Below are 12,500 nucleotides of genomic sequence, written 5' to 3'. Positions count from 1 at the left end.
GTTCATACTGATTTTTTTTGTGTGTGTCCTTTTCTCCAGGATAGTAATGATATTTCACTTCTGTTTTAGTTGTAGGTCATTGTCTTGGAAAGCCAAAAGGTATGATTATGGTTATTATTCTCCCCTCATAAGTGTCTACCATAGTGTCTATGAGAATATTCTACTTTTTATTGATATCTTTACTACCAAGAATGTTTGATATTGACAAGTAGATAGTATGCCTGTTTCCTGACTGTCTCATTGCTCTTTGATAGTACAGGACTTCATGTCTGATGATATCCAAGCATTAAGGGAAATGCTGCATATAGGATTGTTTTGAAATACCAGCATGTGATGTTTTTCCTACAGCCCCTTTTTTCATGCAATAAATTGGATTAGGTGCTCAATTTTTTGGTGGGATTTGCATATTTTATTTTGGACAGTTGGGGGGTGGGGGGAAAAGAAGTCACCGGTAACAAGTTTTAGTGATCTTCAGGGTTTGGTCTGTTGCCATTTCGTTATTTTCACATCATGCAAATATGGCACCATCACTTTCCTTTTTTGTGTATTTCAATATGCATTACTTTTATTGATCTGGTTGTAGACATCAGCTGGTAGTAGTCCTTTGATAGCCTGATCACTTCTCAGCATCTTGATCATAATGTTATTTTACCTTACAAATTTGCAAGATGGTGAAGAACTCCCATATTGGTAACCAGCAGTATGTGTTTCTATTCTTGCAGTGTTGTTGCACAGTAAGGACAGAGAATGATTGAGTAAAAGAGACTTGAATGACATAAAAACCCTTTCTAAGATGTAGATAAATCAATTTGTAAAAATGTTTATTCTCCATGCATGGGTAAATTATCCTTTTCTTGTCCTTGTCAGGAATACAAGCCCTATGTAAGCAAGGAGGATTTTAGATAATTTTTTCATTTAGATTTTTTTTTTTCAAGTAGGGTTTACAAATAATTTGAATTTTGTTAGATAAATCTGTTAAACATCCTGTTATATTGCATTCTCATGGATCCCATGATTTTCCAATTGATTTTTTTCTTTTGTATAATAATTCAGTATTGCATCAATCACTGTTGGTGTTTTTCAGTTATGAGTCAATAATGTACATTTGATGAAACTCATGATTTATTCCAGGAAATGCTTGTTAGTTGGCCATCTTATATCAATTATTCCTCATCCAACTATATGCAGTTGAGAGACAAAAACTGCAGGTGAAATATTTATTTGTTTACTAGTGACTTAAAAAACAGGGAATGGTGAGAGAGATATTTTATGGACTGTAAGAATTTTTCCATCAAATGTTGCTTCAAATGTACATCCAAATGCGCAGTAATTGTCTGGTTGTTAGATATATGTAATTTTATGTCGTAACACACTGTATAGAAATTAATGAGGTTGAGTTTCCTCTTCTTGGTCTTCATTGTTGATAACCCAAGGTAACCTTTGTCAATAATCAGTTATTGTTTAATTATGAAGTTGCATATTGCAATTATTAGAAATCTTAATGTTGAAGGAAACTTTATATTTGATGTTGTTTTTTTGTCTATTTGATGTCATCGTAATATTTATTTTTACCCATCATAATGGAGCAAAGATTTGAAGCACGTATCACACTAGCACATATTTCCCTGTCTCCCAACATCCAACTTCAGTGCTTGCCTCTCTTCCTAGAACATGTCCAGTGCATGTCTGTCCAGCATATGTGAAAAGGGTAGATATCAAAAACACACCTCTGTTAGGGCAATAGGACTCTTATTGAAGGAAACAGGATCTGCTTGAATTAAGCCATTAGCAGCAGATGGCATGATTTGCTGCAAAGGCAGAGTCGGTCATAAATACAGATGGCACCTTTTTTTTTAGTACCTAAATAAGGCCATAAGCCACATACTCTCAGTTATTGAATGCTATTTATATTTTTTATAAGTGAAGGTAAAGCATTCTCATTTTCCCCCCCCCCCCCAAACAAAAAAAAAAAAAAAAAAAAAAAAAAAAAAAAAAAAAAAAAAGTGACAGAAAACCAGAATACAGTATTTTAACCCATTAACACTGAGTGACAAGATATCACGTCGAGTGGTGGCAGGACCAGCTACCGGAGACAAGATATTTTGTGATGGCTATCCTCCTTGTCGTGATTGAGCACAGCCACTGTGGACGAATAGCCCAAGACATATGGGTTATGCATTTAAAATATACTAGTGTTTTGACCATTTGGAGCCAAAACAGCCCTGTTGTCAATGTGTTAAGATAGCTATTGGATTTTGCAGTTTTGTAGAGTGTTGGGGCCTCATCATTGTCATTATTATCATTTTAGTATTCTTTTCCTTTTCTTTTTCTTAATTTCTTTGTAGGTGGGGGTAAGTTGAAGGTAATTCAATAAAAGTGCCTCAACAGGCTGGTAGCAATAAATTCTACTTTATGCTGAATGGTTTAGCATCTAATATATTACAAGTATTCAGTTATTTAGTTACTTTTCATGATCATAAACACATGTCCCACCTCTCCCTCCCCCTCTCCCTCCCTCTCCCTCTTGCTCATACCATGCAACCACAACAGTCATTTAGTATGACGGATCATGGCAGTACTGTCGACTTCCAACCAAAACTGACAGAAAATGTGCTAGTATGATTGGTGCTTGATACAGATTTTGTATGTTGTCCAAAAGCTGCTGTTGATCCATAGTCAATCAACCAACAGATGGTCTAGAAGAGTCAGTCAATTATCATGTACCATTATTGATGATTGTTATGCTTACATGCAGCCAGAAGACATTATGTGTCTGTGTTGAATATTTCATGAATTATGATACAAGGTAAACATAGGAATATGAAGATTGAACCATATTTGACGTAGATAGATTTATATATAGGTTCATGAAAAAATAGTGCTCTTAGACCAATTTTTACAAAACTTGTAACATGTTTTTGAGTTCCAAAATTGGTATGTGTGTGGGTGTTTGTTTCTTTGAAGAGAAATAGAGAAACAGCATCTGTATGTGGACACAATTGTGGGTATGGGTGTGTGCATACATGTAAAAGACAATTGTGTTAGTGATATTATTAAAGACACTGAAATTAGAGACAGACTACATATAATCCAAAGGGGAATTTTATTGTGTCATAGATTTTGCCATTCCAGTAACTCCATTTTATTCTTATTTTAGTTGTAGTTCGTGGTCTTGGAAAACCAAAAGGTACAGTAAAGGTTCTAATTTTTTGCCCCATAAGTCCTGTCTTCCATGTCATTGGGTTTTTATGTTGTGACTGTGAGACTTGTATGTTGTACCAGTTCTGAATAGTTAACCACATGGTACTGACAATTTGCAGTACTTGTAGATAGTAACTATATCTAATATTTCTTTCTGTATTATTATTTTTATTTTTAACTTTAATGTGTTTGTAGTTAGAATTGATTATAAAGTTAAACTTGATTGTCTTAAGAACATAATGTGGTGGAGTCAAGGCATCTGACTTTGTTTATTGTATTGCAATCTTGGCATGTGGTATGCATTCACAATACCAACTAGTAAGGTTCATTTATATAGATGAATGCTTTATTGAAATAAAATATACAACATTTTTTGGAAATGAGTATAGTTTTATATAGAAATTATAAGTAACCATCTTTGATTGGATAAAGATGCAATTTTCTAAAAATTTTGTGTCATGTAAACCAGTTTCTCAAAAACTTGATTTTGACTTAGCCCTTTTTTATTTATGTATAATTTTTGTACTTAGAATAGCTGCATAATATGGTCTTGCAAAATGATATTGATATTCTATTTACATACAGTCTGGCAAATATATATATAGAAGTTTTGTAATAAGCAAACAGTATTCCTATTGAATTGTTCTTGAGAGCTATATGGTGATATCCCAATTTCTATTATCAACAGTATTCATGGCTAATTTTTCATGACAATTAGTTCTGTTATCTTTTATTTATAAAGTGGACTGCAATCTGAATTAGCACTCAAGATTCTCAAAAAAATGAGATCAATAAGCATTTCTAAGTATCAGAAATCAAGAATGAACTATATAAAATGAACTATAAAGCAGTTGCAGAGAAATTGGGGCTACAGAATAAGTATATGATTGAAGAAAATAAGGAAATAAGACAGTGTAGGAAATAACACTGACTTTGCTAACCATTGCAGAGAACCTGTGACCTCAATTTCTTCTTGCCCTCTATTTTTTTCTCACCCTTGCTAGAAACACTGAACACCAGTGATTGCTGGCATGCTGAGGTCTACTCTTGACTTCATTAAAAAAAAGTACTTGAGGTTGTTATACATTCCAGCACCATATCTTTTATAGCTTCAGCATACGATTTGTTGGAATAGGGAGTGCTCTGTAGAATTGCTATCCAAAATAAAGAAATGCAGTTTGTTCAAGAGAGATTGTAGTGTACAATCTTACATATTTGAATATCAGTGATATGCTGTGTTCTTCATTGAGCAGCAAAAGATCATGGTATACTGCAAGCATCAACAACTTCAAAGCTACTTTGTAGAAGTGACAATTTTAGAGTGTTCTAGTTACATAGAGGTCTTACTCAGACAGGCCTGTGGAAAATTAAACTGGTTGAGTTTTCTTGTACATAAGAGAGTATGGGTTTGATGATGGCATTTCTGTGATCTGTATGAGTGTTCAGATGTAAATTAATATTTTATGAAGTGTTATTCATTCATGATTTGCACATGTTTGAATGTTATGTAAATGTGTCCTCTATGAAAGCTAGTCTTTCTTAAAAGTGATCCGCAGTTATTATGAAACATCAGTCTTCAGTAGGAGATTGCTTCTACTTAATAACTTTAGCATTATTGGAAGTTTTTTGTATGGCTAATATTATATGTACTAAATACTTGTCTAATGTTAATCATGCAGGCACACTATTGATAATTTTCTTTTTTGTTTTGTTAGTTTCATAGGTTGGAATTGATTTGCTTGATCGTAAAATAGTTAAGAAAATCATATTCAAATCAAGTACAGCCTGCCCCACTTCTGTCTGGCACATTTTATACCTACAGTTGTAAAATGTAAACCCCAAGAGAACACACATACACCTATATGCACAGGCAGAGGCGCGCACACGCACATGCACACGCAACACAACACACACACACACACGCAACACAACACACACACACGCAACACAACACACACACACAAACACACACACACACACACACACACACACACACACACACACACACACACACACACACACACACACACACACACACACACACACACAAATATGATGTATATAAAGAAAAAAGTGGTTGGATTATTCAATGGGGAGTCTGGAGCAGAGAAAAATTATATTATTTAACTTTATGTTTAAATTTTCTGTTAATTTTCTTTATTATAGTGGATCTGCATTACAATATCTGTGTATGTGTGTGTAAATAAACTGTCTTTGTAAAAATTGGAAGACAACGAGACTTGAGTCAGTCATACATATTACAAGGCATGATAATACAGAGGAGTGAGTGAGTTTACAGAGAGTTCAAAAGTATTTATAACAGTAATCTGATTGAAACTTTCTCAACAGTGCCCTCAGATGATGAAATAAGTGAGGCTTTGCTATTTCACAACAACTGCGGGACATTTGCAGAAGTCATCAATAATGGACGTACAGCCCATCGCCCAAAGTAAGTATTGGTTACATAAAGACATCAGGAAGAGTAGAAAGTTTTATTGATTTTGTTGATAGTTGTGACATATCACCCCCCCCCCCTCCCTCTTGTAGATTATGAGAACCACATTTATATTGTTTTAAGCAATACAAAAGGATTATGATACCATGCATTCTTTTTACTAGGTTATAAAACATACAGGATATTTTTTAGAGGCAATCAAGTAAAATTTGATATAGATATTTAGGCATTTACTTAGATAACATCTTATGATATTTTGCCTGTAGTAATTTAATTTGATGACTGACATACATCATATGATGGACAGCTTGTGGCTCAAGTGTATATCTTAAGATGGAGTTTGAGTAGCTGCAACATAAATCATAGGAAAGCTGTTTTTGAGTCAGGCATGCTACATGTTATTCCCATAGGAAACGAAGTAAACAGTAGCGGATTCAAGTGGTAGTTGTCATGAACAGAGTGTAGAAAATTTACTCTTGAATGTTGTAGAATTAGGAGGCTTCCTGCCACCCTCTCTCCTTCAATAGATTAGAAGGGTAAGCCTGAAATTTTCATTGCATAATTATCAGATGAAATGTTAAATTTATCAATTTTTACATGACTACAAATGCAGATGATTCTAGCTCTATATCTTCTTAACAGTGCTTCAGATGACTTCAACAATGGCGTAGTTCTGACAAGACGTCCCCTGAAGCCAAATGAGATGTTTGAAGTGCGTCTGGACAAGTGTGTTGACAAGTGGGCAGGCTCACTAGAAATTGGTGTAACAACACATGCTCCCACAGATCTAGAGTACCCGTCTACCATGACCAATGTTAGGTAAGTTGTTGTGTTTTTGAGTCCATTGGTTACTCATTTTTATAACAATGCTGGTTATTTGATGTGATTGTGGTAAGTTATTCTATGCCAAGTATGGCAAGGATTTTTTTTTTTTTTTTCTTCATCATCATCATCATTATTATTTAACCCTCCTGTAGAATCTCAGAGCTGTTCTGTAATTTATTTTCTTATGTAATGTCTGATCAAAATATTTGAAAGAACAACAGTCTTTCACCAAACAAATCAGAATGAAAAATCTCCATTTCATAAGTGAAAGGTAAAAGGAATTATTCAAAGTTCAGCAATGTAAAAACCATGCTGACACCTAATTGCCTCTATTTCAGATCTGGGACTTGGATGATGACAGGCAATGGAGTAATGCATAACGGCACTACAATTATTGATGATTATGGTCAGAATTTAGATAGGCTCAAGGTATGTATTTAACTGTTTTTGTTTTTTTTTTAGTGAGACTATAAGCATAGTTTTAGATTATTTGTTGTATTTTGAGTAAGTGGCTTGATGTTTTCATGTACCTTGTTATTCAATCTTTGTGATCATGTATTATTGTTTGTATTTTTCTTCCTTCTTCTTCTTCTTCTTACACCTCCTCTTTCTCTTTGTCTTCCTCATCCTACTTTGCCTCCAGCCTGTATACAAGCAATGAACAGGTTATTAACGAAACTTTTTATTTGCAGGTTGGTGACCGAGTAGGTGTCATCCGCAAGGACAATGGGAATCTTATTTTTTACGTGAACAGTGTGGAGCAGGGACTAGCGGCGAGTAATGTGCCCGAGCGAATCTTTGGTGTAGTGGACCTCTATGGCCAAGCAGCACAGGCATCCATTGTGCAGCATTCTGAGCATTGTTCATCAGATGTCTTGCCATCTAGTCTCTCAAGCTCTACCATCTATAGGTTAGTTTTCAGGACCAAATTTGTGTGCTTTAAAAAGATGGCTGTGTGTAAAGAAAAAAATATGTGAAATACGTATGACTTTGGAAAATGCAGATGTTTTTGACAAGTATGGGATATGGATTATGAGATTATATATATAGATAGATAGATAGTTAGATATATTATCTTTTCAAAAGAATAGCTGTGCATAAAGAGTGAGAGTGTGTGAAATGTGTCTTACATAGCATAAAACAAATGTTATTGACAGTTTTAAGACATGACATTGATTATGTAATGACATATATATTCAAAAACTTCTATCCTTACAGTGATCTTCGATTCCACCATTTGCATGGAAAGAATGCAAGAATATTGAATGGAGGATTAACAGCTCAACGTCCCAATGCCCATGGAGAATTTAATGATGCAATTGTTATCAGTAATAGGCAGTTACATGAAGGAGAAATGTTTGAAGTTATGATAGATAAAATGGTAGACAGATGGTCAGGATCCCTGGAGGCTGGTATGTATCCTGGAAACTTAATTGAATTTCCTATGAAGGAAATAGTACATAGTGTGTGACCGTATGATTTGCATTTTTATTTTTTGAAACCCCCTATAAAGGTAATTTTTAATGTCTTTCCCAGGTGTAACAGCCATTCCACCCGAGGAGATCGACTTTCCCAGCACCATGACTGATATTGATTATGATACCTGGATGCTGAGTGGTTCATCCGTCATGCGAGATGGTGTAACAATCATGAACAATTACCGGTGTGACCTAGACTCCCTTGGGGTCGGCACGCGTGTGGGCATGATGCGACACTCGGATGGCTCTTTGCATTACTATGTCAACGGAGAGGACCAGGGCACAGCTTGCGAGAACCTTCCTCCTGGTAAGTTCTGAGTTGTCACATGTACCGTAGCCTTTTCTTTATATTTCTTCCTACGTTTAGAGTCATGATGTGTGCTTCTACATTTGGGGACATGTATACTCTCAGAATCCTGTCTTATTCACCCCCATGCTTATGCAGCACACTTAATTCACTTAAGGCTCTAGCTGAATCTTGCCCCATATTGGTTTTAAGAATCAGTCCGTTCCTGCCCCTTAACCCATTCACGCCGGGGCGGAATTTCGCCTACTCCCGATAACGCCGGGAAGATTTCAAGCGCGCAACCGTTCGTGCCGGGGTGTTTTCCCGCTGCGCGCGGTCGCTCTGACGCTCGCAGAGCGTTTTTCACCCACCCTATCCTTATGGTTTGCGTGATTGCGTCTAAAGTGTAGTCATGTGTAGAAAGTAGTGCTATGTTCAGAGGATGTATATCAGTCGAAAAAGATGTTACAGCACTGTTTTTTTAGTGTTATTCTATTGAACTTTTTCCATATTCTTTACTCCTATGTTGTAATACCAATGGGAAGTGGAAGCATTCTTCTAGTGAGGTAACAAACATAGTTTTTTTTTTCAATTTTTTTTTTCTTCCTAAAAGAAAAGAAAGAGAATATGAACAACCATACATGTGCATACAAGTGAATGCAAGTAACAGCAATGTTTTTTCAAGTGTCATTTTCTTTTAGTGGGGCAACAAAAAGATGTTATATAATTTTTTTTTTTTTTTTTTTTTTATTCCTCGGCCAATTACTATTGATTTTACGATAGTCTTTCGACTCAGATCATCATATTCAACAAATCAGAAACAGAAATCACCATGCCGTACTCAAGATTACGTATGTACCTTTGACGTCATTCATATTACGTTATATCCCATTTTCTACTATTTAGAAGGATAAACTAAAGTAGCTAAGACAAATCAAGTATGAAAATCGAATTGTACTAAGAATAATCTATCATTCTAATGCGGACGTTTCAGCACGTCGCTACTGGCCTCCCGGCGCGCGGGCCGAAAATGTAGCACGTGCCAGGACGTCACCCGGGTCCGGGGCTTTTTTCGACCACGTGTCAGCACGTCAACCGGCGCGAATGGGTTAACAAAGAGTCCAGCCCCCACTACTTAAGATCTACACATGGTTTTTATCCCTGCTTATAGTCCATCCCATGGATTCAGGTTCCACACAGTAGGTCATATCATAACGAGGATCCCACTCCGTACTATGCCCAAGGACTTGCCTAATTGCCTAGGATCTGGACCACCCTAAGAGTCCAAGCCTCCTTTTGAAGTTTTGGCTTCCTTCCGTCACCCCCCCCCCCCCAAATCCACACTCAGGGACACCAGTGTAATTAGAGATTTATTTATTTAGCATCTAGTAAGTCATGTCATACTTAAACAGGTAAATGACATGCAGCATAGTTTCTTGGCATAGATGATTTTACCATACTGGATTTTTAGATATCCTGCTTTGTAAGTTTTGTATAAAGTTGGAATTTTGAAGAAAGTCTTTACATAGGCAGAAATCTAGAATCTGCATGAATATTTGTCCAATTCACTGCACCTGCATAGGAGCTTCATTTACCATCCTTTTGTGACACAGATATTTAATTCTTTGTAATATAGAAATAGTTATGGTCAGCAATAGCATCATTTTTTTATGTCAAATTCATACGGACATTGTCTCTACCTAGAGAAAGATGAGAATACATTTCAAATGCCAAGGGTTCACCAGTAATTTAGAGCATTGTTTTAGTATCTGCTGTCCTATTTCTTTAAAAAGAAAAATGTATAACAAAAAAAACAAAAAAAGCACAAGGATACACAAATCTACAACAGATATGAATGAAAGCAATACAAAAGTAATTTAACCAACTTAATATTATCATGATTTCATGCATTTTGATGTATAGCAGTGTAAACATAGTTATAATAATTTTATATTGTTAATTCCTTGGGAAGCAGATATGTAGGGATCATATATCACCATTTCTGTCCTTTTTCTGTGTCTTATCTTTTTTCATCTCTCTTTACCCATAACCTCTTGTTTATTACTCTTTTTTCATATTTTTTAGGATTCCCCTTTTCTTTCTTCTCTCATAACAGATTTTACGAAACATTTCAAACAACTGATTACTAAACTCATCATTCTTAGTTATTCTTTCTTATGATGTAAGTATGTGTTTGAGGAAACAAAACAAAACACTTTCGCGTACACCGTAATATATGAAAAGAATTTTACACATGCCTCATCAGGTTACACTGAATACGAACACATACCTTAGCTCCTTCTGCATATGTGATAGGTGGTTGGTGCAAACATTAATCCAGTTCGGAGATGCTCTTGCTCTCTGTAGGATGCATGGTATGCTACACAGGATGCTGCATACTCAAACCACCTTCCCATTAGCCTTCTATAGGTATCATTATACAGACTAGCTGGAATATGAAATACAAAATAATATAATCCAAATTATCAGGGTTTTATAGTGGACTATAGTTTAGTTCTGAAACTAGTGTGGCCTTTCAAATAAACTAGTGTACTTTTATTGTCATTTTACTTTTTTCCCTCAATAAGTAAAGCAAATAATTTTATATTAGTCATTTCTTTAATAATGTACATAATTTACCATTAGATACATTTCCTTTGCCTAAAACTTTAATTTATAAGTTTAGACATTTGGATTCTTGGATTGAAGTCTTCTAAGAATAGGTTTACCCATTGATCTCACTAGTGCATGTATACGTGCACTAACCAATGCGATTTTATTCATTTTTTACACATAGATGCTTCCAAAGGCAGTTCGTCATCAAGGTGTCAATTAGCAGACCTACCTTTTAGCTGCTGTTAACCCTTTCCTTGAATTTTGGAAGAAAAGGTTTAAATTTTTTTATTATCATTATTATTGTTGCAAGCATTATTCCAATAATATAAAGTGTAAGATAGTAGTAATGTTAGTAACAATGACAATAGTAATAGCAATGGACTTTATTTCCAGAAAATACAAGGAAAGGGTAAATTGGTGAGGTCTGGTAGGTCTGCTAATGAACATTGATGACGATATACTTTTGAACTATCTTTTCGAGCATCATTTGCTTAAAAAGGTATTAAGATCTTATTGAAAAGGCAAACTTACACCCCATTCAACTACCATCCCTGTTGAGACACAAATCAAAAGAACAGTTTACAAAAGATTAGATTGTGTTGCTGTATAATGCATCCTCTCTCTCCTTGCCTCCACTTCTCTGCATCTCATCCCTCTTGTACTTGATATTCTCATCAGCAGATGCATTCTTCTTTCATCCTTATCATTTGACTTTCTTTTTATTGGTTTCCTCATTTCTCTTGCTTACATTCTCTTGAATTTTGTTTCTTCTCTTGATATTTGTTATCAATGCTGGCATATTCCACAGTAACTGATGGGACATCCAGACACCACTTCACCATAGAATTATAGGCATAACTTCATGAAAACAAAATTTATTTGAATTATTGATATGAATCCTTTAACAACACATGAAAAGGGAAAATAATCCACATGAACCACATTTTAAATCTGTAAGAACAATCTGTCTGGGTAACTGATGGGACAAAATTATGGTCAGAAGTAGATATGGTGGATCTTTGAATCAGAAGAAACCAGTAAATCTTGTGAACTGTCAACATGAGGTATTTTCCAAGATGGCTGCCAGGTCACATGACCATCCAAGGGACTCAACTCTCTTTGCATAATTTCACCCAAGTATCCCCCTTAACCCGTTAACGACGGATGACAAGATAACACGTCTAGTGGTTTTTGGGCTACACGACGGGGACGCGTTACTTTGTCTAGCCCGGGGCGCGGGAGGAGCCAGCGCGCAGCGCTGGCTCGCGGCTAGTGCGGCCGAGAATCCCGACGCGTTAGGCTTATGCATTCAAGAGTCCCGGAATTTTGGTCTATTTAAGCCGGATTGGCCCCGTCGGGAACGGGTTAATATATAAACGTACGATTTCATTTTGAAATGAAATTTCAAAATTAACTAATGGGGTGCATTTTACATAGAATGTGCCTGTTATCTTTTCTCCATTCATTCTTTTTCTTTCTCATGTTTCTTTCATTCTTTCTTTCTTTCTGTCTTTCTATCTTTCTATCTTGTTTTCTTTCTCACCATGTTTTCCATCTACCCTCTCATCCTTTCCATCTCCTTTTGTTCTTCATCCATTGATTTGTCAACCCAAGCAATATAGCAAAGAAAAACTGCTTA

The 12,500-nt window shown here is 35.6% G+C and overlaps 1 protein-coding gene across 4 annotated transcripts in view; it reads left to right on the top strand.

The window, feature by feature from the left end:
• Window positions 1-12,500, top strand: part of LOC122257330 (neuralized E3 ubiquitin protein ligase 4) — a 42,894-nt gene that overhangs the window by 13,326 nt on the left and 17,068 nt on the right. For 2 of the 4 annotated variants that reach the window (XM_043022561.2, XM_086546114.1), the window contains 7 exons: window positions 3,158-3,187; window positions 5,551-5,650; window positions 6,299-6,475; window positions 6,820-6,910; window positions 7,174-7,391; window positions 7,700-7,893; window positions 8,018-8,266. In XM_043022561.2, the coding sequence (XP_042878495.2) occupies window positions 3,158-3,187; window positions 5,551-5,650; window positions 6,299-6,475; window positions 6,820-6,910; window positions 7,174-7,391; window positions 7,700-7,893; window positions 8,018-8,266 (1,059 nt within the window). The remainder of the gene's footprint in view (window positions 1-3,157; window positions 3,188-5,550; window positions 5,651-6,298; window positions 6,476-6,819; window positions 6,911-7,173; window positions 7,392-7,699; window positions 7,894-8,017; window positions 8,267-12,500) is intronic. The other 2 variants (XM_086546116.1, XM_086546115.1) reach the window with 1 other exon arrangement.

This window comes from Penaeus japonicus, unplaced genomic scaffold (genome assembly GCF_977035675.1).
Source record: "Penaeus japonicus unplaced genomic scaffold, GWHDUDI00000001_assembly GWHDUDI00000017, whole genome shotgun sequence".
Classification (NCBI taxonomy): Eukaryota; Metazoa; Arthropoda; class Malacostraca; order Decapoda; family Penaeidae; genus Penaeus; species Penaeus japonicus.
Note: the sequence above shows the minus strand (reverse complement) of the source record. Positions and strands in the feature narration are given on the sequence as shown.